This window comes from Cheilinus undulatus, linkage group 17 (assembly GCF_018320785.1).
Source record: "Cheilinus undulatus linkage group 17, ASM1832078v1, whole genome shotgun sequence".
Lineage (NCBI taxonomy): Eukaryota > Metazoa > Chordata > Actinopteri > Labriformes > Labridae > Cheilinus > Cheilinus undulatus.
The window spans coordinates 19,442,063-19,464,245 of record NC_054881.1 but is presented as its reverse complement, the minus strand read 5'-3'; the positions used below and the strand labels follow the sequence as shown (position 1 = coordinate 19,464,245).

General features: G+C 39.9%; 1 protein-coding gene across 3 annotated transcripts in view; it reads right to left on the bottom strand.

Annotated features, from left to right (window-relative positions):
• The window catches only part of cacna1bb (calcium channel, voltage-dependent, N type, alpha 1B subunit, b), a 245,563-nt gene extending 223,380 nt beyond the window's left edge, over positions 1–22,183 (bottom strand). For all 3 annotated transcript variants that reach the window (XM_041810708.1, XM_041810710.1, XM_041810709.1), the window contains exons 1-5: positions 22,054–22,183; positions 19,989–20,289; positions 13,742–14,023; positions 6,407–6,512; positions 1,787–1,926 (exon numbers count right to left, since the gene is read on the bottom strand). In XM_041810708.1, coding sequence (XP_041666642.1) covers positions 1,787–1,926; positions 6,407–6,512; positions 13,742–14,023; positions 19,989–20,289; positions 22,054–22,114 — 890 coding nt within the window. In that variant the 5' untranslated portion in view covers positions 22,115–22,183. The remainder of the gene's footprint in view (positions 1–1,786; positions 1,927–6,406; positions 6,513–13,741; positions 14,024–19,988; positions 20,290–22,053) is intronic.

Sequence of the window (22,183 nt, the reverse complement as noted above, 5' to 3'; positions counted from 1 at the left end):
AATTAACAGGAAGTGAAATCTGTTTTGGGCATTCGGATAGCGAGTGGTGGAAACTCCTCAATACATACTAAAATGTCTGAAAGCTCAAACTGCATACAAGGGTGGTCTGTGATACCTTAATTCAGATGGGGTTGGTTGTAAAGACCCAATGCATTCTGGCACACAATAAAGACCAGCAATCAGCTGATGTGATCTTCAGTATTCTGCTAGTAAACAAAAAGCATGGCTTTATTTTTATCCATACAGCCATGCTCGGAGAGATGGGAATAAAAGGTCTTTTTAGAGATCTTACTACTATAATTGACGGTATGTCTGTGTCTGTCTCACTTTTCACACCACACTGTTGCTCCAATTGTCCTCGATACCTCTCAGAAGACTTCTTGGGTGCACTGGTTCAAAACTGGTGCCATAAAATAATCATAAATATGTACAGATTTTCTATCAAATCAAACATTGTTGTGTCTTCTGCTTTAGTTTGCCCCCTCCCTGTCTCTAATTGCATCACTTCCCCTGTATAACACAAACTAAGTCCACCACCATGCCTGAAGAGGAGGCAGCCTTTGCTCTTAAACATGTTGAAAGTAGTTCATGAATCTGGTTCTGCATTATAACTGAGAGAGAGTGTGACAGAGCTGGAAAACAACTGGACTTTGTTGAAATACACCTGCTCCATGATCCCTGATTAAAGTAAGCTCTCTTTAAAGCACTTACCCATTCTAATATAAAACAAGATAACACGGAAGATGTGTCACACGTTGGAATTAGAAACCATGGGAGAAAAGCTGTTAAAGAGGGACTGCTAGTCTCTTAGCTTGTGGATAATTTGCCTCCATTTATTCTTACTGCTAGCAGCCAAACTGTAAACTGCATGCAGGGATACCAAGCCACAGTAAAAGAGGTAATAATGTACAGGCTATTATTTGTATAAGAGGTGGGCAAGTGAGTCGATATCAGGCTGTCACTGAATAAGTATTGTTAATGCTTAGTATGGATGCAAGGACTCAGGTGCAGTCACTTGTTATCCAAATGCCTGAAACGTACGATAAAAAAAAAAAAAAAAAAAAAACTCTGGGCACTCCAAAATAGCACCTAAATGTGACTGCACGATTTTTCAAATCAGAATTAGGGCTGAATATTTTGCTTTTTTATTTTTTGTTGCATGTCTTACATTTGTGCTTATCATTTTTGTGAGTGTTCAGCCTAACAATGATTAAGCAGTCCTTTTGTAATTATTATTGTTGTTGAATTAGTCTGTCAGCTCCCGTTCCACACTGTTGATGATTCAGCCAGCACTTTTGGGGGTAAATGAAGAGCTATCTTACATTTTTATGTTCCTCCCTCATGATTCATAGGTCATCTGAGCTAGCTAGCAGCTGGGCAGAACAGTCTTGCCTTTCCACATAATAAAGACAAAAACATTTCTCTGAGACAGCACTGTGATGATGAACAAGAAAAAGGCTTCCTCCAACTTTTCACACTAAATTAGAAGCTGCAAAGTGTGTAGATAAAGTACTCATAAATCCCGGTGTAGCCCAGCAACAGTGTTAAAATAAGGACAGAAACTGAATGACCAAAGCAACAAATGTTCAAAAACAGTCTTTTCACTTCTTTTCATGCTTGTGGTACTTGTTGAATAACATTTGGATGTTTGTAGGCAGACGCTGAGCCCGTAAGAGGTGATTCCACTACACTCTCTCTCAAGGCGATAACAGATCTGCACAAAAGAAACCACTCTTTCGCTTATGACTTTCATCTCCGGCTGACACCCAGCGGGTTACAGACTTACCCTGTGAGGACGACAACGAAGTCCATTACATTCCAGCCATTGCGGAGGTAGGAGCCTTTGTGAAATGCAAAGCCCAAGGCGATGATCTTAATGGCAGCCTCGAAACAGAATATTCCAATAAAGTAGGGCTCTGTGTCATCCTAAAGAAAGACAGAGAGAATCAGAGAGGGGCTGAGAGTACCAGAGGAAGATCCTTTTTGTTAGGTAAGAGAGAGGTTAATGAAGCATTGCATGAAAGAGAAGAGGGGTTAGGAAAAGAGAGGAAGAAAGATGGTTTCTTTCACTTCTTACACCAGCAGCAGTGCAGGAAGTAAAATCCTGCTCTTTGGATGAAATAGAGTAAAATACTGTGAGAACAAATATTCATGCACACAAACCATGACCTTAAGGGCAATGGAAAATCAATAGAGCCCTAGGCCTATGTATTCAATGCATGCAAACCATTAAACTTTAATTGATTGCAGAAAATTACATCTGGAGCAAAGATACGCTGGGAGAGCTATGTCAACAATCTAACCTTGGATATTATCAGTTGCATGCAAAAACTCTGAAGGCAGAAGGTCAGCCTGAGTGAGCATGAATTAAAGTAGATGTTAAGCTTTCTTTATTGCATCATGTCATGAGAGAGAAGTTGATTCAGGTAGGGCTGGGACTATGCAAAGGGTCACTTAGATCAGGCAGAGAAACTCTCTAAATGACCACTGGGCAATCAAGTCAAGCAGAAGTCCAAGTGGTACCACAGAGAGGTATTTGGGATAAGAAGAGAAATTTTGGAGGCATTTGGGACAAGTGCAAAGGTATCTAAATATCTCCTTGCATGGAGCAAGGGTAAAAAGAGTCATTTCCACTGGACTCAATGGCTAGATAAAAGACCAAACATAAGGGTTTATAACGGCCTTCAAGCCAACCCAAAGGGGATGATGACTGACTCAAAGGCTGTTTGGACACTTTGGATAGACTCTGGCTATTCTAGCGTGGAAGTTAGACCAACTGTGAGGTAAATGGAGCTCAGCAAAAGATCAGCTGACTATGGGTGTTTGTTCTTTTAAGTAATGAGCTAATCAGATTCTGCCACAGCCTTTTTTAAGCAATCATTATGCATCTGTCATATCTTAAATCTGTCTTTCTCTCTTTCTCAGTCAGCCTGTTGTTTCAGTGTGGACGCTGCAACCCTCCTCCACCCCAACTACCTCCATTCTCTGCTCATCTCATCGTGCATACCTCAGTCTCCTACTCCAAGCCTCCTGGTCCAGCTTCTTAGAAGTCAACTTCTCATCTTTTCCTGCCCCCCTCATCAACGCTACCACCAGTGTCTAGACTCTATGGGGGTATCCTATTCCATTTGCCTCACTACCCCTTCAAGTATGCAAAGTCATCATGATGAAGTCTAAGACTTTGCACACTTCTTTTTCATTAAATTTGTAAAAAAAAAATAATAATAATAATAATTATTGTTAAACTTGTATTAAGTCTCTCCTGATTGAACAAGGTTTGTCCAGTGGTCCCCACCAGTAAGACATTTTGGCTAAGACGGAAGCTGAAAGTGGGCTTAATTTAGGGGACAGTAAGTTAAGGTTTAGGTTTATTTGGTTTCACCCTTCAGCCCAGAGAAGTTTGATTAAGTGGCAATAGAGCAGTGGAAAAGGGTGCTTCAACAGAGCTGACCAACTCTCTCACTGACCACTTAGATAACAGGGCCGATCAAAGAAAGAAAGGAGGCAGATACCTCATCTGACCTGTGGGGCATTTTGGGCATTGGAAGGGGCAAATAGAAGGGTTTTACTTTGGGCCAACCCTTACAGTTATGGTAGCTGACTTGAAAGCCACTAAAAAAGGCAGAATCCTAGGTTGAACCTCGGTGTCAACCAACAAGGAAATTTGGCAATTGGATGCCCTCTCTTGCATAAATGAGGGAAAAATAACAGCAATAATGCCAGGTAATCAGTACTTGAATCTCTCATTAAATGCCAAAAAAATAGAGAGAACAAAGTTTTAAGGCCCAAAGGTGAACATTTTTAAACTTTTTTAAGGTCGACATAAAGGGCATGGTGACTGACTGGAAGGCTGCTTGGGTACTACTGATAGCCTTTGACTATTTGAACTTGGAAGTTGGACCAACCATGAGGGAACTCGGGTTGCCTCATCTGATGTGACACTTGGGCTGAAATGAAAGATGAAACTTGGTTGTACTGACCCTGCTAATGCCAAAAAAGTTGATAAAGTTGCAACAAGGCTGAGCAAAATTACATGTGCCTTCATTAAAAAGTATGGCATTTTGGGTAATTGTAAAGGAACTTAGAGCAAAATAAAGAACTTTGCACTTGCTACCTGACACAATGATTCCCAAACAGAGGGCCACTGCATCAGGCCAACCTAAAGAGCAGAATTCAGACATTCCTAGACCAACCAGCGCTGAACTTTTGCTGATCTATTACCACTCTGATATGACATAAGGGCAAGAAACTCATGAAAGTGGCAGTACCTTGGGGCATAGGGGTTAATCAACATGCCAATCAAGCCAAAGTGCATTGTGGATGACCTGAGAGAAATCTAAACCAATCAAAAAGCACTTTGGCTCGCCAAAGGGGGGTACTTGAGGCAAACCAAAGAGGTACTTAAGCCCTTTGAGAATCACCTTGGAGTGATATTATGACAGCATAATGGATGGAACCAGGTGATAAAACAAGGAAGTTACTGGGATTTTAAGACTACTTTAAGCCTGATGCCAGTAGGGCTGACAAGAAGACAAGAATGGGCAACAAAATATTTAACTTTGCCTACATAAAGTATAAATAGAAAGGTAGATTCATGGTGCCACATTAAAGCCAAAATATAGGGTAGGAAGATTAATACTGGGGCTGACTCGAGTTTCCAGAGGGACACTTAGGCTTGTGAAGTGCTCCTTGGTTTGACAAGTCAAAAGCACAATATGATTCCAGCGACAGCACTCCAGCATTCAGAGCATATACACAACACACATCGCTGGGCATTATTGATTTGGCTGTTGCATTATTCCCTGAAAGCACAGCAGTGCGTCACAGCGTGATTATTTGAGTTGCGTGGCCACGTTAACCCTGGGTCTTTCTTCAGCTAAGCCAGCTGGATCAAGCTGTATGACATGACACTTTTTCCTTTGCCTCCATTAATATCTGCGAAAGCCTGGGGCATTGTGCACGGAGGATATCTCACGCCTACACTAACCCCTCTCCCCCTCCATTTTTCTCTCTCGCTCCCAGCATACTACAACCTGACAGACAGTGTCCCCAACCCCCAGCATCATCCAGCCTCCACCATAAATAATCACATAAAAGCGGTGTGACAGGCCTGAGCACTGTAAGAAAAGTGACCTTTTCTATCGTACTGCCTGACTACAGTAAACATCAGTGTTAATGGATATGTTGAACCAGAGTTACTGTATCAAGCATGAAGACTGCGGTTGTAAAATGATTTAGTTGGAGCAGATAAGATGCTCCTGGCCAATAAGAGAGGATGTAGGAGCCTGCAACATTTCAGACAACAATGGCAGGCATTCATTGTGACTTACAGAACATCTTTAGGTTTGCTGTAAAAACAGACAAGATTTATAGACTAAACAATATAACGTCTTATGTAATGACAGATCCTAAAGGCTGCCAGGATAAATGTCTGTGCTAGTAGCATGTTAACATCTATTATACATGCAACTAAAACACTCTTGAATTATAAATACACTCCCAGAGGACGACTGGGAAAATTCCCAAGCAACAGCAAGCGCTTAAGACCCACGATGGATCTGAAATACTCTTCTTGAAAAGCTTCTATCATCGCCTCCGCTTACAGCACGCCTCTTTCTCTGTTGACAGAGCTTCATAAATAATAGCTGATCCCTTGTTCTAATTAAAAGGCTTCTTGTTGTATTACATCCTCAAGGTGGAGGAGGCTAGGAGAGGATGCTTGTTTTCCCCTTTTGTGTAACCACTGTAATCACTTTCTCCCCCTGTTGAATGCTACCTTCTTTGTATTCCTTGGTGTAACATTTCCACGGCTGAATTTGCATCGCAGAGAGATAATTTGAAATAGGAGCAGGTGGTTAAATATGAGAGGAATTCATTGACTTTTTCGAATCAAGCTGTTGCTCTTTGTTTCAATCTCTATTTTAAGACAAACTCCCTTGAGCTAAAACACCCTCAAGAACACGCAGAGGAAAGTGTTGAACCATGACGGTACATGCTGTTGCTTTTTTCTGTCCCTGGTAAACAGGGCGGGATATGCCACTTGACCTCCTCTTGTTACAGTCTCTTTGGTTTCTCTTTGAGGCTGGTTAGCTGGATGACACGACTATCAGGGTTCAAATGTTGGTTTAAACTGAGTGCATATGTGAGCAGCTGTGGGAACAGAGAGGGAGTGCAGGGGATCAAAGCTAGCAAGCTGAGACTTCCGCTGACTTATAAGATATTAACTGCAGGGAAAAAAGCAGGGACAAAAACAGTGTGTCCTACTGTTACATACGTAAATGCAGGTCAGTGCATTGTATCACTGGAATCAGGAATTCAGTGCTAGGATGCCGTTAACTAGTTGACTTTTAAATATCCAAGAGAAGAGGGAAAGTGATGTCAAAGACAGGCATGATGTAGCACTTACCAGGCGCTCTGACATGGGTGTCTTGTCGCTGGCAGGTAGATGCTGCTCCAGGGCCAAGACGATGCAGTTGGCGATAATCGTAGCCAGGATCATGTACTCAAATGGAGTGTGAAAGTTAAGGAGCAGTTGAAATTGAAGATGCATTTTATTTCATTTCAGGTGAGAAACTTCGAAGAAGAATATTGAAGTAACCACTCGGAAGTTTACATTTTTCCCACAAAAAGATGAACCTACCACTTGACCTTAGGCATACAAAGTCCATGAGACAGTGTAAGCTAGAGGGTCATGTTGCTTCGTAACTTCCTTTCTTGTGGGAATAGCTAGCAAGCTTTGTATTTTGAAGACTCATGGGAAATTTTGCAGATGCAGAGTGTAAGCAGTTTGTGGGTAAGTCATAGAGGTATGTTAGCCAATCCAGTCTGAATTTAAAGAATGATCGTGAACAAATTTAAAGTAGGAACTAGAGATGGGCAGTGCAGATCCTGGACCAGATCCTGGTCAGCCCATCCTCCAAATGGCCAATGCCTTGGGCCAATCCTTGAAGCATCTATACAGCTCACTTTTATGCCCTGCTACTTTTTAAGGGGACATGCCACTATCATCAGTGCACTATAGTAGTCTGGGATGTTGCTAGGCTAAGGATTCATCATCTGCAGACTGAGTTTCCTTGATATTTAAATGAAGAACTGGCTCTACAGGCCCCTGACTCGAGGAGGGAGGTGGACTATTTTCTGTTGATGACATGTATTTGAAGTAACAATATTTTTGGATGCACCCCTATCTGGAAGACTAATCTTCTGCAATTATTTTGTTGATGATTTTGATATTATTTGGTGATTAAATATTGCTGTAATTTAAAGGGATATTTCTGTATTTTTGACGTGAGTCATATGAGGTACATAGCAGTAGTAGTCGCATTAGCCTTCGGTGATTTCAGTGAGCATTGCTCCTTTAAGAAGGGCTCACTGGTTGTACTGGCCAGTAAGCTAGAATACAGCGTAACAGATGGGTACAGTTTCTCCCAGGAATTTCGTGAGTTTTTGATTAAAGAAATGGCCACAAAACAATGTTGGCTCAAACGTATGCACTATCAAATTTTTTTTAACCGTTTTATTTTATTCCCAGAAAGCCTCTGTGTTTTTGTCACATTTTGCAATGCAAGAGCATGTCACAGGAAGCCAAAGCCTGCATTGCAAAATAGTGAACACAAAGGCTTTCTGGGTAAAAAATGAAATGCTTCCAAAGTTTTCAATAGCACATATGTTTGAGTCCAGCCAACATTGTCTTGTGGCCAATTTTTACCAAAAGCTTGCCAAATTCCTATGAGAAATTGTACCCATCTGTTACACTGTATGACCTAACTTCCTCGCTTGTACAACCAGGAGCAACACTCACTTAAATCACTGAGGCTAATGCCACTTCTACTGCTTGGTACCTCATACAGCCCAACATCAGAAATACTGAAATATCCCTTTAAGTGTATTCTCTTGTATTTCATTTTCCATATTTTCATTTTGTTTTTCATTGTTTTTTTTCTATTGTATTAATTTGGTTTCTTTTTTGGACAATTCTAGTAATTTTTCGCCTCCTGGCGTCGGGATGTATGAAAAAGGTCACACCCACAGGTTTTGTTGAACCGCTACTGAAAGCCTCGGGCTGAGACGCATCTGTTTGCAAATTCTTTAATAAAAAATATTTGATCTATATTGTTTTTCTATGTTGCTAGACTGAGTCGAAAGGTGACAACAAAGGCTAAACAGTTTGGGTGTATTTCACGCTAATGCTAGGCTAATGCTTTTGCCATGTATGAATGATCAGTGCCACTGCACACTGTCCCCGATACAAAGATAAACTAAAACTAAGGGTTGGTGGTTTGATAAAGAATTAAACTAGCAAAGAAGGCAGACAAAACAAAACTAAAGTAGTTCCCTTTGTCAGGTGCATTGCAAAGATTCAAGAATACTCTCAGTAATTTTTAGACCATCAAAACACTTGGAACAGCTTACGATCATACAAATAACTTCTAAAGACGCTCTACCTAGCCTCTGTAAGAATGTACGAGAACTTTATCCAAAGAGTTAATTAGTATAAAGGCGGTGAACTTCCCAGCAAATACCTGTAGCTGTGACATTATTGCACAGTACTATAAGCCAAAAACTTCCATTGATCACACACCAGTTACTCCTTTTCAACTGCCAGGAAATGTTTTTATCAGTTTACTAAAATCAATGACATTTTCAGTGACAGAGCTGGCAACATGAAAAAGCCTTGGACAACCCTAGAGTCACAGCTTTGACTGCTTTGCTAAATGAGGGTTCACTGAGGGCGAGTCATGCTATACAAATATGAACTTGCAAAGCAGATGGTTTTGCCATGTTACTGCTGGGACCAATCAGCGTCATTTGAGGAGATCAGAATAGTGCCACATTCCTTAATTAAAACAAGAGCAAAGACCCGCACTGTTAGCTTTTCGCTCATGCACTATGGCAGAGTTTGCCTGTCAAAATGACTTTACCAGTGGAGCTATGCACAACCTTATTTGGTCTTGACATTCTGATTGTCCCGCCATGAATATGACAAACAGAACATTTGTCTAATCACCATCTGAGGATTCTGAAGTCCTGCCCTTCCCAATCACTTTGTATGGAAGGTTTCCCAGATGAATGTGAATACTGTATGTGTATTTTTCTATTAAAGTTGTTGTTGTTTTACATGGTTAGGAAAAGTTGATGCTGCTTTACACATAAATGATTCCCAGTCTTAATGTCAAAATGAGCAACATAGGTTAATTAGGGGAATTTAACACAGATATCGGATCAGTAGCGAAGGTCAAAAAGTTGGTTTGGTGCCTTATTATCATAAATGAGCTGCTTAAGCCTGCTTTGCCCTTTAATCATATTTCCTGAGGAATGTTAAATGACCTATTTTTAAATTATGAAATGCTAGTTAACCAGGAATAGCAAGTCTAACTAATGAAGGTTGGCTACTGATTTTAATCTTGAACAATTAAGATCATCAATCATTGCCAACCACTCTGAATTTTACACAACATAAAATAATCTTGCATGTTGCTGTATTAGTGAAATGCCATCATGCTCAAACTTGTACACATTGTCCACTAAAGCATAAACCTCCCATCATGCTCTTGTTGAAGGCTCTCTAGAAAGAAAGCATCCTATATACGCACCCATGATCCTTCCAGATGGTTGACCATTTCGAACCATTTTCAGTGGTTGGCTCATTCTGCAATCCATTTTCACTGGGTCATTGCCTGCGGGTCAGGGTCTATAGAGGGCCTATGAATCACGAGGGAATACAGAGCTTATGACCATTAAAGCAAAGACATAGAATTATTCCCCATAAGACACCAAACTAACCTGCTTATGCAAGCGTACACTGTTTCCCTGGCAATGAGTAACAAAAGATGTACGTTAGAATGGTCACTTTACTTTATTTCAGGTTTCGTTTGTGTGACAGCTGTGGGTTTCCTTATATTAACTCTCTGCAATGAGAGGTCCATTAGTATTCCACTACAGCTAATGTACTCAGAGCAAGCAGTAAGGAGATCCAGCTGTCTTCATTTTGAGTGAAACAAGCCTTGCTTTAAGCCTTTCACTGCAAAAATATTTATTTTAAAGATTCATTTAATCTTGTTTTTCTTATTTAAATGTAGAAAAAGCTTTGGACTTAAATTATTTCACTTCAGATCACCTGCTTAAAAACTTAAACTGCTTGAATGATTTTCAAGCCTCTGGCATTTCATTGCAAAAACATATTGTTGCAACTGCATTGAGCGGCTTGGATAATCCACTTGGCTTTGAAGGAGTACAGTAAAATGCAAAAGAAGAACTGTTTTTGAATTAGAAATGGAGTCTATTTTTCAAATGAAAAAGCGTAGCTGTTTTAGTACCATTTCTAAGACAAACAACTGATTAGAATGATATAACATTTAGAACTTTTCTTGTATTAGATGTCAAGAGTCTTTATAGGCAGCTGTTGCAGATAGGGGGCCTGGGGGCAAAAAACAAGTAAAGTAAATAAATTTCTCACATATTCCCTCATGGACAGCTTGAAATACACTTGACATCTTTTAAATAAGAAAGATGTGTCTGTGCACCAATAAATGAAACTATTTCTTATTTCTAACTTGTATGGACTAGGCCATTTTAACCAATTTAAAGAAATATGTCAAGGTGCTACAATTGCCTCTACCAACGGGAAATTGAGATAGCATTTGAGGGCAATTACTACATTAAAAATACATCTTTCTAACCCAATGTGTCTAAAATGAAACCAGTTTTATCCAAATGTGTTCACAAAGAGTATTTCTTTTAATTTTATTTATATTCTTTTAGATTTCAGGTATTTTATGGGTTCAAATCAGAGTATATCAGTTTTTACGGGGAGCTTGGTCGGGTTTTATTTGAGTTCTATTGTGGATTTTCTTGAAGTTGTTCCTGTCTTTGCTGGTTGTTGTTTTGTTGTCTTGATTTTTGGTTCTGCTGCTTTATTATACTATTATTATGAAGTTATCAGAGCAAAAGCATAAAGCCTCCCATACTTTAGAAAGCTTAGTGAATAACCAGCCAAAATTATTTTATATCTGCACACTGCATGTATTGAGGCTGCTGTCCTCATAGCAGGTGGTGCAGGTTAAAATCTGGCTTGTGGCTCCTTTCCTGCATGTCCTTCCCCACTCTCTCGCCCCAGTTTCTTACTCTACCCACTGTCCTATCAGTATAATGGCATAAAACACCTGAAACATAAGTCTTAAAAAAACATAATGGTCAGTTTTATTGTGGTATGCAGCTGTACCTATAAGAAGGTACATACTTCCAGAGCGTGGCTAAGGGCATGAACAAGAATTAACATATTAATTTCTTACAATGGCCCCCAATTAGGAGGGTGATATGGTAAAATCTGGTCGATAGTATTTTATAAACACAGGCCACAGGCCTAAAATCCTGATCAAATGCTCTTTTAAAACAGTATAAAAGCCTCCCACCACTGTAAGCCCCTGTAGCTTCTGCTAACAGCAGCTGCCTTCCTGTTAGAGCTTTCCCTGGCACCTCACTGGATATACACTTAAGAAGATTAGCAGTTAGCATATCGATCGGCATGGTATGACCGATTTTTTTAAACAAGAAAATGGGAATAAAGTAGAATGTAGGCTGTCGAGGGTTATACTCACATACAACTACTCAGTTGTCAAAACATGATTCTAATCTGCAAAGATGACTGAAGGCTGGCAGAGCTAGCTGCTAATGTTAACTACTCAATATATCAGGCTCACATTGTTCCCGCTGATGCAATGACCGCTGATGTATTTAACTATTTTCTAAGCATTTCATCCTCTTTAGACTCGCTGTTAAATGCAATTTAGATGGGCATTTAGCCAAGCAGGAGAATATCCTTAGTGACATTATGTTAGCATATCTTATTTGTGCTATTTCTAACCAGTAACTTGGAGATGAGACTGATGTTAATTTAAACTCAGTTTTGTAAACACAGGGCAGTGGAAAAACACAATGTTTTCTATTTGTTTGGTTATTTTGTTTTGTTTTGTTTTTTACTTTTTCTATAGTTAAATGGCCTTGCTTTTTCCACTAAGCAAAGAAAGATAACTGAGCATGTACAGAGTGGCATTACTCCAACTTGCCTTTAATAGGGGTGTGTTAAAACTGGCCCTGGTCTCCCCTATACTGCCTATACTTTAATACTTGTTCAAATCTGGAGATAAGTGAGAGTGTCCTAAAAGCACATTAAATAGCCTAATGAGCATGTGGCAAAATCTATTATTACAATTGAGGGACAAAACACGAAGATTTGGTGAGTGACCACGACTCGACTCATTGGAGTGGGCATGTTTTTTTTTTTTTTTTTTTTTTTGTTTTTTTTTGCAGTGAGTGGCGTGGAGCGGTAAGCGTAGGCGACTTCAGCACCATGGAGAGCTCCTAACTAAGACAACGAGGCGGTGCTGCAACCAGAACCAGCTTCCTCCTTCTCCCAAAATAACTTGCAGCTTTTCTTAAGAATTATCAGACTGGGTAGAGTGAAGCTAGGCCGATATTAACGCACTTTTACGCGTGTAGCTTTCTATTGATTTCTAGTCGCGTGAATCGATAAGGATTATTAACCAACGCTGGTGCTGCTGTCCGCGCCCGCTTGACAGTTTACAGCTGACGTTTTGACAAAAGAACTTATCAGTCGATGTAGACGCCTGGGGGGTGGTCTATATAGCTCTGGGAACAGAGAGGGGAGCACAAAAGGCGGGTGTGAAGTCTTTTCACTGCCCGCACCTATTGAGGAAATATCTTTTTGTCATGTTGAACAGAGATAAGGAGCGGAGCAGGTGCAGGCAGCGCTGCACGAACACAGAGGGGCAGACAGTGCGCTGTCATTGGCAAAAGAAGTGGTCATCTAACAACATGGGCGGGATTACAACTACATAAACCACATGAATGACATATTAGAGCCTGCATTTCACATTTTGACAAACGGGCGTGATTTGTTCTGCTTTTCCTTTTTTTTTTTTTTTGTTCGTGTTATTCTTGGGAACAAATGGGGCGAATTTTGGGCGACTGGGACGATTTTCCTTTCTTATATTGGCTTTTAAGCCACGAATTTAAAAGAAAAGTCAAACACATTTAACATTTCTGCAACACTTAAAACAGTTACCTATCTATTTCAGGACAAAGGAAGCTTGTTCAAAACCATTTCTGGTAACATCCTGGTGCTTGAAATTCAATTTCCATGCTATTTATGTAACATTACTGAATGTGTTTAAAATGCACAAGCAGGAATTTAATGGGGTTTTCTGGTAAGCAAAAGGCTTACTGCACTTAGCAAAATCTGAATATTTTAGCTGCTGACTATGGGGGTCAGCACATATTAAGAGGCAGGGAACTACTTTTTGAAGCATGCCAAGAATGAACAAAGGTTCCCATGGCAAGATTGATAATTTTCCAGCTTAAAAACAAACTAATTCTAAGGACAAAACTTCTATGAAAGTTCAAGCAATTATGACTATTTTATAACCAGCCAAGGCTTGTGTAATTTCCCTCACCTCATGAATTAAAGGGTCAACCCCTGGTTGATGTTTGCCCCGCCCACCTACATGATGTCACACCAGTTAGGGCATGCAATTTTCATTATGTGGTCCCACAACTAGGGTTCAGCAATAAAGTTTACCTTTTCATCAAGGTGAGAACTGGATTCACCCTGACTCTGGTGAAGTCTGAACAACATATTGGAAGCTTAATTTTAACAAGTATGTTTGGGTTGGTCTGTTTTCATGCGAGTTGATGCACCTGCTCTGTGCGTCAAAAAGGATATGGCCACTCTGTTATTCTCTTGGCATACTTCCTGATCAGATTGTCCTCTCTGAAGATGAAGAGGGAGCGGTTGACAGTGAAGCAGTTCTGCTTGACGGGGTTCGGGTTGTAAATGGCCATCGTCCGGGCTCTCTGGGCCATGGACTGCTTGTACACCCTCTGGCCGCCCGCAGCGCCACCACCCCGGGCTCCCCCTCTCCCGGCGCCCGGCGGTCCTCCTCTCCCTCCGCTGCCTGCGCTCCCTCCATAGCGGGTGGGTAGATCTTCTGCGAAGCGAGCCATTCTGGAAACGCACAGATATCCAAAAGGAAAAATCCAAAGTGGTGTCAGTGGAAATGGGGGGTAGACGCATCACAACAAACACACTTCATCCAGACCCACAGCTTTAGCGTGAAAGTGTGAAGCGCTGCGTTTGGAGAAAGGAAAAACAAGGTGGCATCATTGAAAACCATGTTCTCTGGATCCTTTCCATTCATTCATCTTTAGTGACATGTAAAAAGATAAAAGTTTAAAGCAATAAAACACTTCAGATGTGATATTATTCACTTCGCTCAGGCTGTTGCATCCTCTGAGTGGGAGAAGGCAAAAATCACGCTGGAATGAAACCACACCACCCAGTCTGTGTCCAAAATCCTCTCAGCATCGTGCCAGCATCCAAACACCAGTTGAAACGTTTGGTTAGAATTTACAAAAGAGTCAAGAAAACACTAAAATCCCTCTGTTTTCCTCTCCCAGTCCCAAACAATGATCAGACAAGCCAATCGAAGACGAGCAGTAGTCCTGTGATTGTGTTTGATCGCTCCCTGTATGGGGGCTGAGGGCTATAAAGCAAGTCCTCAGAGGAATAAGGAAGAGCGCATGTGACCAGGACGAGCCTATCGCTGAGTGGAGCGTGCAGACGCGCTCACCGTCTGTTGGCTGCTTACAAGAGGCTGTAAAAGTAATGAAGTTCATCAGAAAGCCCTGCGGCTTTAAACATGAGAGGTGATCAATCTTTCTTTTAACATCAGAGAGAGGAAAGCATGTTTTCTGTGCAGATTACAGACAACAAAACACAGCCTTCGTTATCATTGCGCACTGCAAATACATGCAACGATGGCCACACTTCCCTCAATCAATGTCAGGACACTTCTGCATCAAAATGGAAACATTATTTCATTGATTGGCATGTTTTTGCAAACTTGTGTTTGCTGGATCACACATTTGCACTTGTAAAAAGACATGTAAAGTAGCAAATGCAAAAGTGTAAAGTTTATTATTTCAAGCCTGATTATAATAAACCAGGATGTCAAAATGTTGGTTATTAAAAACTCATACTTGGGCTCTTTTTGCACAAATGATTGCATCAGTGCAGCATGGCATGGAGGCGGTCAGTCTGTGGCACTGCTGAGGTGTAAAGCAGCCTCCAGCTCACCTGTATTGTTGACTCTGCACAATATTCCATCGAAACCATCCTTAACTGTGGAAGCTGAACACACTGAACTCCAATCTTCCTCCAGACTCTGGGATCTTGATTTCCAAATGAAACGCAAAATTAATTTAAGCTGACAGGATGCCACTGGAGCACTGAGCTCAGCTGATGTTACTGTTAGCTAACAGCATGGCAAACAACCTTTCATCTAGAACCCAGACATGGTGTTGCAAGATGCTGAGTGGTCTTAAGTCATCCTGTAGACCACTGGTTCTCAACCTTGGGGTTGGGACCCCCTTGGGGGTTGCAAGACACTGAGAGGGGGCCTCCAGATTCCCTGAAAAAAACTAAGAATATTATTAAAATTACACTGTTGCCACTTTACACCAATTTTGCCAAATTTTAACCCTTTTCAACATTTTCCCCACCAATTTTAACACATTTATACCATTAAAAACCTATTTTTGTCCATTTGAGCCCTTTCCACCACTTTTTTCTGCCTGTTTTTGCTTCATCTAAACCAGTTCTTGCCACTTAAGCCTAATATTGCTTCTATTGATTCATAATTGCCACTGTTAACCACTTTTTACCAATTCCTACACCCAGTTTGTCCCATTTTAACCATATTTCACTATCTGATATGCCCATTGTTACCAGTTTAACCAATATCCATCTATTTTTTCTTTCTCAGTTAACCCTTTTGTCATTTTATATCATTTTTCATCCTATTTCCCCTAATTTCCACCAATATTTGCCAATTTAAGGCCATTTCAGACACTTCTTAACTCCTTTTTACCACTATTTCTGCCCATTTTTGTCATTTTTTGGGTTATTTTTTGCCATTTATATCCAATTTTTGGCACTTCTAACCCATTTCTGCTACTTTTAAAATCCAGTTTTACCACCTTTTGCACCATTTTTGCCATTACTAACCATTTTAGCGATTTCTAATCCATTTTAATTATTTTTTCTAACAAAAGGGATTGACATGTTTAAGAAGGTTATTTATTACACAAATGATTAAAATGATATTTGTTTCTTTAATAAGAGTGATTATTTCTTCAGGTTAAATATAATATATGGATGTCACAGCTTAACTTTACAATGGACCTTGATTTTGCTGACCTCCATGGGCCCCCAGTTTGGCTGGGTGCCAGAAAGCTCTCCCATCTATCCCCCCTTATGGGGAGATAAATGGCTGTCTCCAACCACCTTCAGGTACAGTGGGGGTCATTTTATTATGGCAACATAACATGTTTGGCATCACTCCTCACAGATTTATTTTATATGCAGAATTTGAGAAGTGATCAGACATCATCTTAAACCCCTCATTGGAGCACACAGGTGGATGCTGGGGTGGAGGAGGACTGAGAGTGAGAGCCAAGTGGTGATTCAAGGCAGAGCTGGCAAATGCAGAACAGAGGAAGAGACGGGATATCCTGCAGCTTAAATAGACCACTGAATTAGGAGGGTGGGTGTCATGTGATTTGATTATAATGCATGTCAGGTGTGAATCATTAGATCGGGTTGAAAGCTTGAACGCGCTTGCAGGCTGCACTTCATTAACTGTACTTTTTCTTGAGCACAACAGTCGTGAACTTTTTCCACCTCTGGTAATGGATCTAGAACATAAAAAAGTTTTACTTTTGGATTAAATTTCAGAAAATAATATCACTTTTCCACAATATTCAAAAAGTTTGGATGCACCTATATGGTGGATGCACCTATATGGTGTATGAATCACAAAAACAAAAAAAAAATAAGGTAGACAATAAAAATATGTTTTCAATATATACCTTTTATACTACTATTTCTTAAATGGGTGTTCCTATTCAACCTTATTTGCTAAATGACTTTGCCCATTGTATGGGGAAAAAGTTCATAACAAAAGAGTACAAAAGAAAAACTTTATATTCACATATGAAACATTGAAATATTCCTCTTGCAACTCCTAAAAACAAGCACTTATTTTGGGTTGTTTTTGCCTTTATTTAGACAGGACAGCTGAAGAGAGACAGAAACAGGGGAGTGGGGGAAGACATGCACTAAACAGCACAGACACCAGGGATTGATCCTGCCACCAGGTCACAGAGGACTATAGTCTCTGTATGGGAGCGCCTGCTCCACCCACTGAGTCAAAACCTGCACCCCTAGAGCAGTGATTTTCAACTGGTGGGCCAGGGTCCAAAAGTAGGTCACAAAGCTGTTTTTAGCTGGTCGCATATGTGTGTCTGTGAGTAAATGGTGGCAAAAGGTCTCTGAATTACAGCAGTCCATAGTGGACATTATTCCATACATTTAATTTTACTCTGTTTTATTATGATAATGGGTAAACTTCAATGTTCTCTCAATATTTCAGCACACTTGTCTCATTTTCTTGCACTAACAAAGCTGCTTTTCTCATAGTGATAAGGTAATTTCTTAAGATCTCTGGAAATCGGCAAATCAATCACATGCAATCATGTAGAAACAGGGTGTAAAACAGGTTTGTTACATCCTGTCTCTTATTTAAGATCCAAACTGCAACATTATTCATTAAACAAACATGAGTTATTTAAAATTATTTGAAATTTGGGCCATGATTAGTCATTGAAGAAACTGGTGAGTCCTGAGGCTAGACCGGTTGAGAACCACTGCCCTACAGCAAACACTTTAACCCCCCAAAAGGAAAATCTAGTTTTCTTCTATTAAATGTTAGTGAAATGGAATTGAAATGAGAGCAAAACTTGATTTAAGACAATAAAAACAATTAATATTGGTTGGTGTGGGGGAAACGGAAAAAAAATTGGTCCATATTTGAAAGTCCTTGTGCAGATGTTTAACTATTGAAACACAGCAAACAAATTCGGATGTTAAAAGAAAAGGAATTATTTGTTAACTTTACTTCAGCATTGCTTGACCGATGTAATTCAACCTAAAGGAAGGTTCAGTTTTATCCTGACCACACATTTAAAAGCAAACAGATGACTGGATGTTGTCAGAGACAACAACGAATAGTCAGTACACAGACAGGGATGCTCACTGGCACGTTGACCCCCTCATGTGGCCCCCTTAAGTAAAGGCACAAACAAGGGTTGGGCAAAGATTGTTTAACAGCCCGAGGGCAGAAGGGATGAAAGATTTAGAGAAAAGGTTTGTTTTCTTGAGAGGCTTTAAAGTGAACTCGGAGGACAGGATGTGGTCATGTTGGAATACTCCATTAGCTTTTTGGACCACCTGCCTCTCTCACAAAGGCTGAAAATCTCTCTGCAAAACTCTCACTGTTTTGGAGCAGACATTAACAAAGTCTGTTCTACTCTTTTACACATAGACCATCAGACTAGCATGTTACAGACAAGGAGTTTACAGTAGGTATTGATGTGTTGAATACCTTTAAAGAGACATAAAGTTTGCAGCTATATCCTTGACAGAGATTCTCATATCGACACAAAGACTTAATCTATTCAGTGAAAAGTCAAACTGTCTTTATTCATGCACATGTGAAGTGCATATAATGACTGTGCACATATGAAACAGAATTTAAGACCAACTTTAGTGATTTCAATTTTGTTTCCTTTAATTACTGTATTCGTTGTTCATTTGTTAACTAATCTATTGTGCACTAGTTTCAAAGCAGAGTAAAGATAACTGGTCTTCTGGCATTATTTTCTTCATTATTCATGCAGCATTGGAAACTCAAGAGTCAGCTCTCTGTTGACATTTCCTTAGTCAAGACCTGTGCTTCAAGTACAGCAGAGGAGCCATCTAGTGGTTTATTTAGTGTACTGCTGCAACAAGGAATAAAGAAGAGAGAATTTATCCAGTCTTGTGCTGATATTGCAGATAATATTTCCTTAGAAAATGAATGTTCCTATAAAATGACTGAGTTATCACTATAGGTTTAAGACTTTTGTTGCAATGAGCAATAGGAAAGCACTTGATCTTGTGACCAGAGCATTGAGGACCATAGTCTCTGTATGTCTCTGATTTTACTAAATGGTATTTGTAGAGGGCCTACATACTGGGTGTTTAGGGGGCTTAGCCATTTCTGTGGGTGTGACCTCATGTCAGTATAAACTGTAGCAGTAACTGCAGGAAAGTTGTGAGTATCTATGTAGATGAGGGTGTGACTGTGGGAGGCTAACCCATCCATTTGTTTCTGCTTAATGATGAAACAGTCGTTGGAACAGTTTGCCAACCATTAGCCTACTTAATAGTAACAACCGTGTCACTTATCATTGAGGTCATAAAGCCATACAGAGTAATGAATGCATAAGATGCACCTATGTTTAAAATGGAGCTGATGCTACTGGGCCTAAGGTGGCTTTCTTTCTAATGGCAAAAACCTGTTGAAATAGCATAAAGGTAGCCTACAATGTTTAGTAGCTAGTAGCTACATAGGTGCTCCAGAAAATTACCACACATTACCCTCATTTACCACTTAACTCAGAATGTATAAATGTCCCAACTTTTGGCGCGAAAACAAATAAAATGGCGTATGCCGTCCTGACAGGTCCAGGTAGTTCACACATTTATTAGTGCTTTAACTGCGGATATTTCCACATTCTGGGGCTTTTGCCGTTTATGTGTTAACATTCTCTATCAGCTTACAGCTGCTATTTTATCTCTGTATACAAACTCTAAACAATATCTCTCCAGAGTATCACACATTACCTTTAACGGACCCTGGCAGTTATCTTTTTGTTTTTTAGCTCAAGCTGAAATTCTGCCTGAAGCAGACTGATGAAGAACCCTTTCTTGATCTTTAAAACCACTTCAGGTAAATATTTTCTTTCTGAGCTTAAATACATAAGTTTAAAAAGAAAAAAAAAACGGTTTAACGGTTTCTGTGTCTTACCTTTGAGGCCATGGCGTGTTGTTTAGGGTCTCGTGCTTCCTGACTACCTGACGCACGCCGTCTTTCCTCCCCTCTCTGCTCAGCCCGTCCAGGTGTAAAACTGCGTCGTATTTATGTTCTGTGTTAGCGGCTTTCCACGGTGTTTTCTCTGTGCAGGTATCATCTCCTTCTGGCTCCGGCGGCTCCTCCTCTACCCGCCGACCAGGACTGCGGCTCTTGTCAGGTGAAGGTGCCCATGTCTCCTGGTACTCCAGCCCTAGAGTGAGCATCCTCCAGGAGCCCAGCGTGGCTGCGCGTACGGCTAGTAGGTCAAAACATAAACATTCAACGTCTGTCTTGTAAAGTTCGCTCTGGCTTAATTCTCAACATGTTGAACTTGAATTGCAATATTGGGAAAACTGAAAACATATTTCTGAGGCATGGCTCTTACACTCGTCCTTGGTTTCCTCTGTGATCCTAAATGACAACTACATTGATACAGCCATAATAAAATATTGATATGAGGAACTGTTGAATACCAACAAGAGTAGTTCACCCAGTAAAGTCTTGAAAAAAAATTCCAAAAATACAGTGTCAATTATGCCAGTTTTTATGAGACAACTAAAAGAAATATAAGTAAAATAGAAAGCTGGCTTTACTCTTGAAGTAATATATCCTTTAACTGCAAAGTATAAAAAAGAATCCCCCCTTTATGTCACCTTTCTCTCTTATACTGTATCCTCGGGTAGTTTCCTCTCAATCTGAGAGTAATGACGAGCAACACAAGTCAAGCTTTAATAAATGTTTATTTTCAAGGGATTTTCCTTTACCACTTTGTTCTCCAATAGTTTTTTCAATGAAGCTGAAGTCTCAATACAGTTTTGCAGAAGTAGTGGATAAATGCATATTGCTTTTCAGTCTAGTTTATCATGTCATTAAAACCTTTGATTTGGTTCCTTAATGGAGGGCACAGATTGAATTTTGGGAACCACTCATGCAGCTTTAATTTTGACATCTTTAGACAAATATTCCTTTTAAATCAAGTCACATTTGATTCTTTTTTAACCTCTATGAACTTAGTCAGTTTCTAGTCAATGATAACCCAACAGCATTTCAGTCCAGTTTTAGTCAACAAAAGTTCTTGAGTCATCATTTTTAATCAAAACATGTAAATCGTGTACTTTGACACACAGTTTACTGACAGAGTGGATAAACATGGTGGGTTTTGAATGATTGACAGCCCAGCACTAACAGTTTAGTCTTGTCTCAGTTACAAAGACTTCAGTCAGTACACTCAGAAAAGGACCAGGGGCATTTAAAGATGATTCAATGGACTCCGCTTCACAGGCAAACCGTTGCACCATGTCTAGTCTAAACCTCTATGGACTCATTATTGTCACAAAACTCTTTCATTTTTACATGACAAGTATGACATTTTGATTTCGAGCTCAGATTTTTGTTCAGACTTAAACCTGCCTTTGTGTTCAAAACTGCCTCCGAGTGTGTTCGATTTTCTTTTTGTGCTCTAAATGCTTGCGCTCAGATCTTTAGTTGCTTGTTCAAAATACCTGCTCTTGTGCTCAAACTATTCTCTTCTCATGTTGCAGGAACTTTGAGCAAGCAACTGAAGATTTGAGAGAAAATCTAAACACAAGGAGGCTATTTTTACCACAAAAGCAAGCTTTAATGTAAACTGTGAAGAAATTCTGACCCCTAAAATAATGCATCATGCTCTCAAAATGTTAAAATGCGCTCAAGTTTTGCAACAATAATGACTTCATAAACCACAAACTCTGATGAAGATGCAGTGCGTGTTAAAACGTTGATCTTTTGCATCTTAATAAATTACAAAATATGACCCTTGTGCTTTGACTTGAGCTCTTTTAAATGCACTTTTCATTTGAATTTTTATTATCAAAGATTAGTGCTTAGCATGTCATTTTCTAATCCTTTACATGGAAAAAAAGGTTATTAACAAATATTTATTGTCCTACAGTTCATTAATGAAACAAACAGTGCACTGATGGTGGGCTTTAAGAATAAAAACATTTTAAAATTAAATATTAAAAGTTGTTTTAAAACGTACCATAAACCACAGAAGATCTTTTCTCGGCCCATCTGGAGCTTGGAGGGACTTTTCTCTTCATATCTGCTCTCCAGGGTTACTGTGTTAAATCCAGCTGAACCGAGGAGTCTTTCACTGCCTTGCCATCACA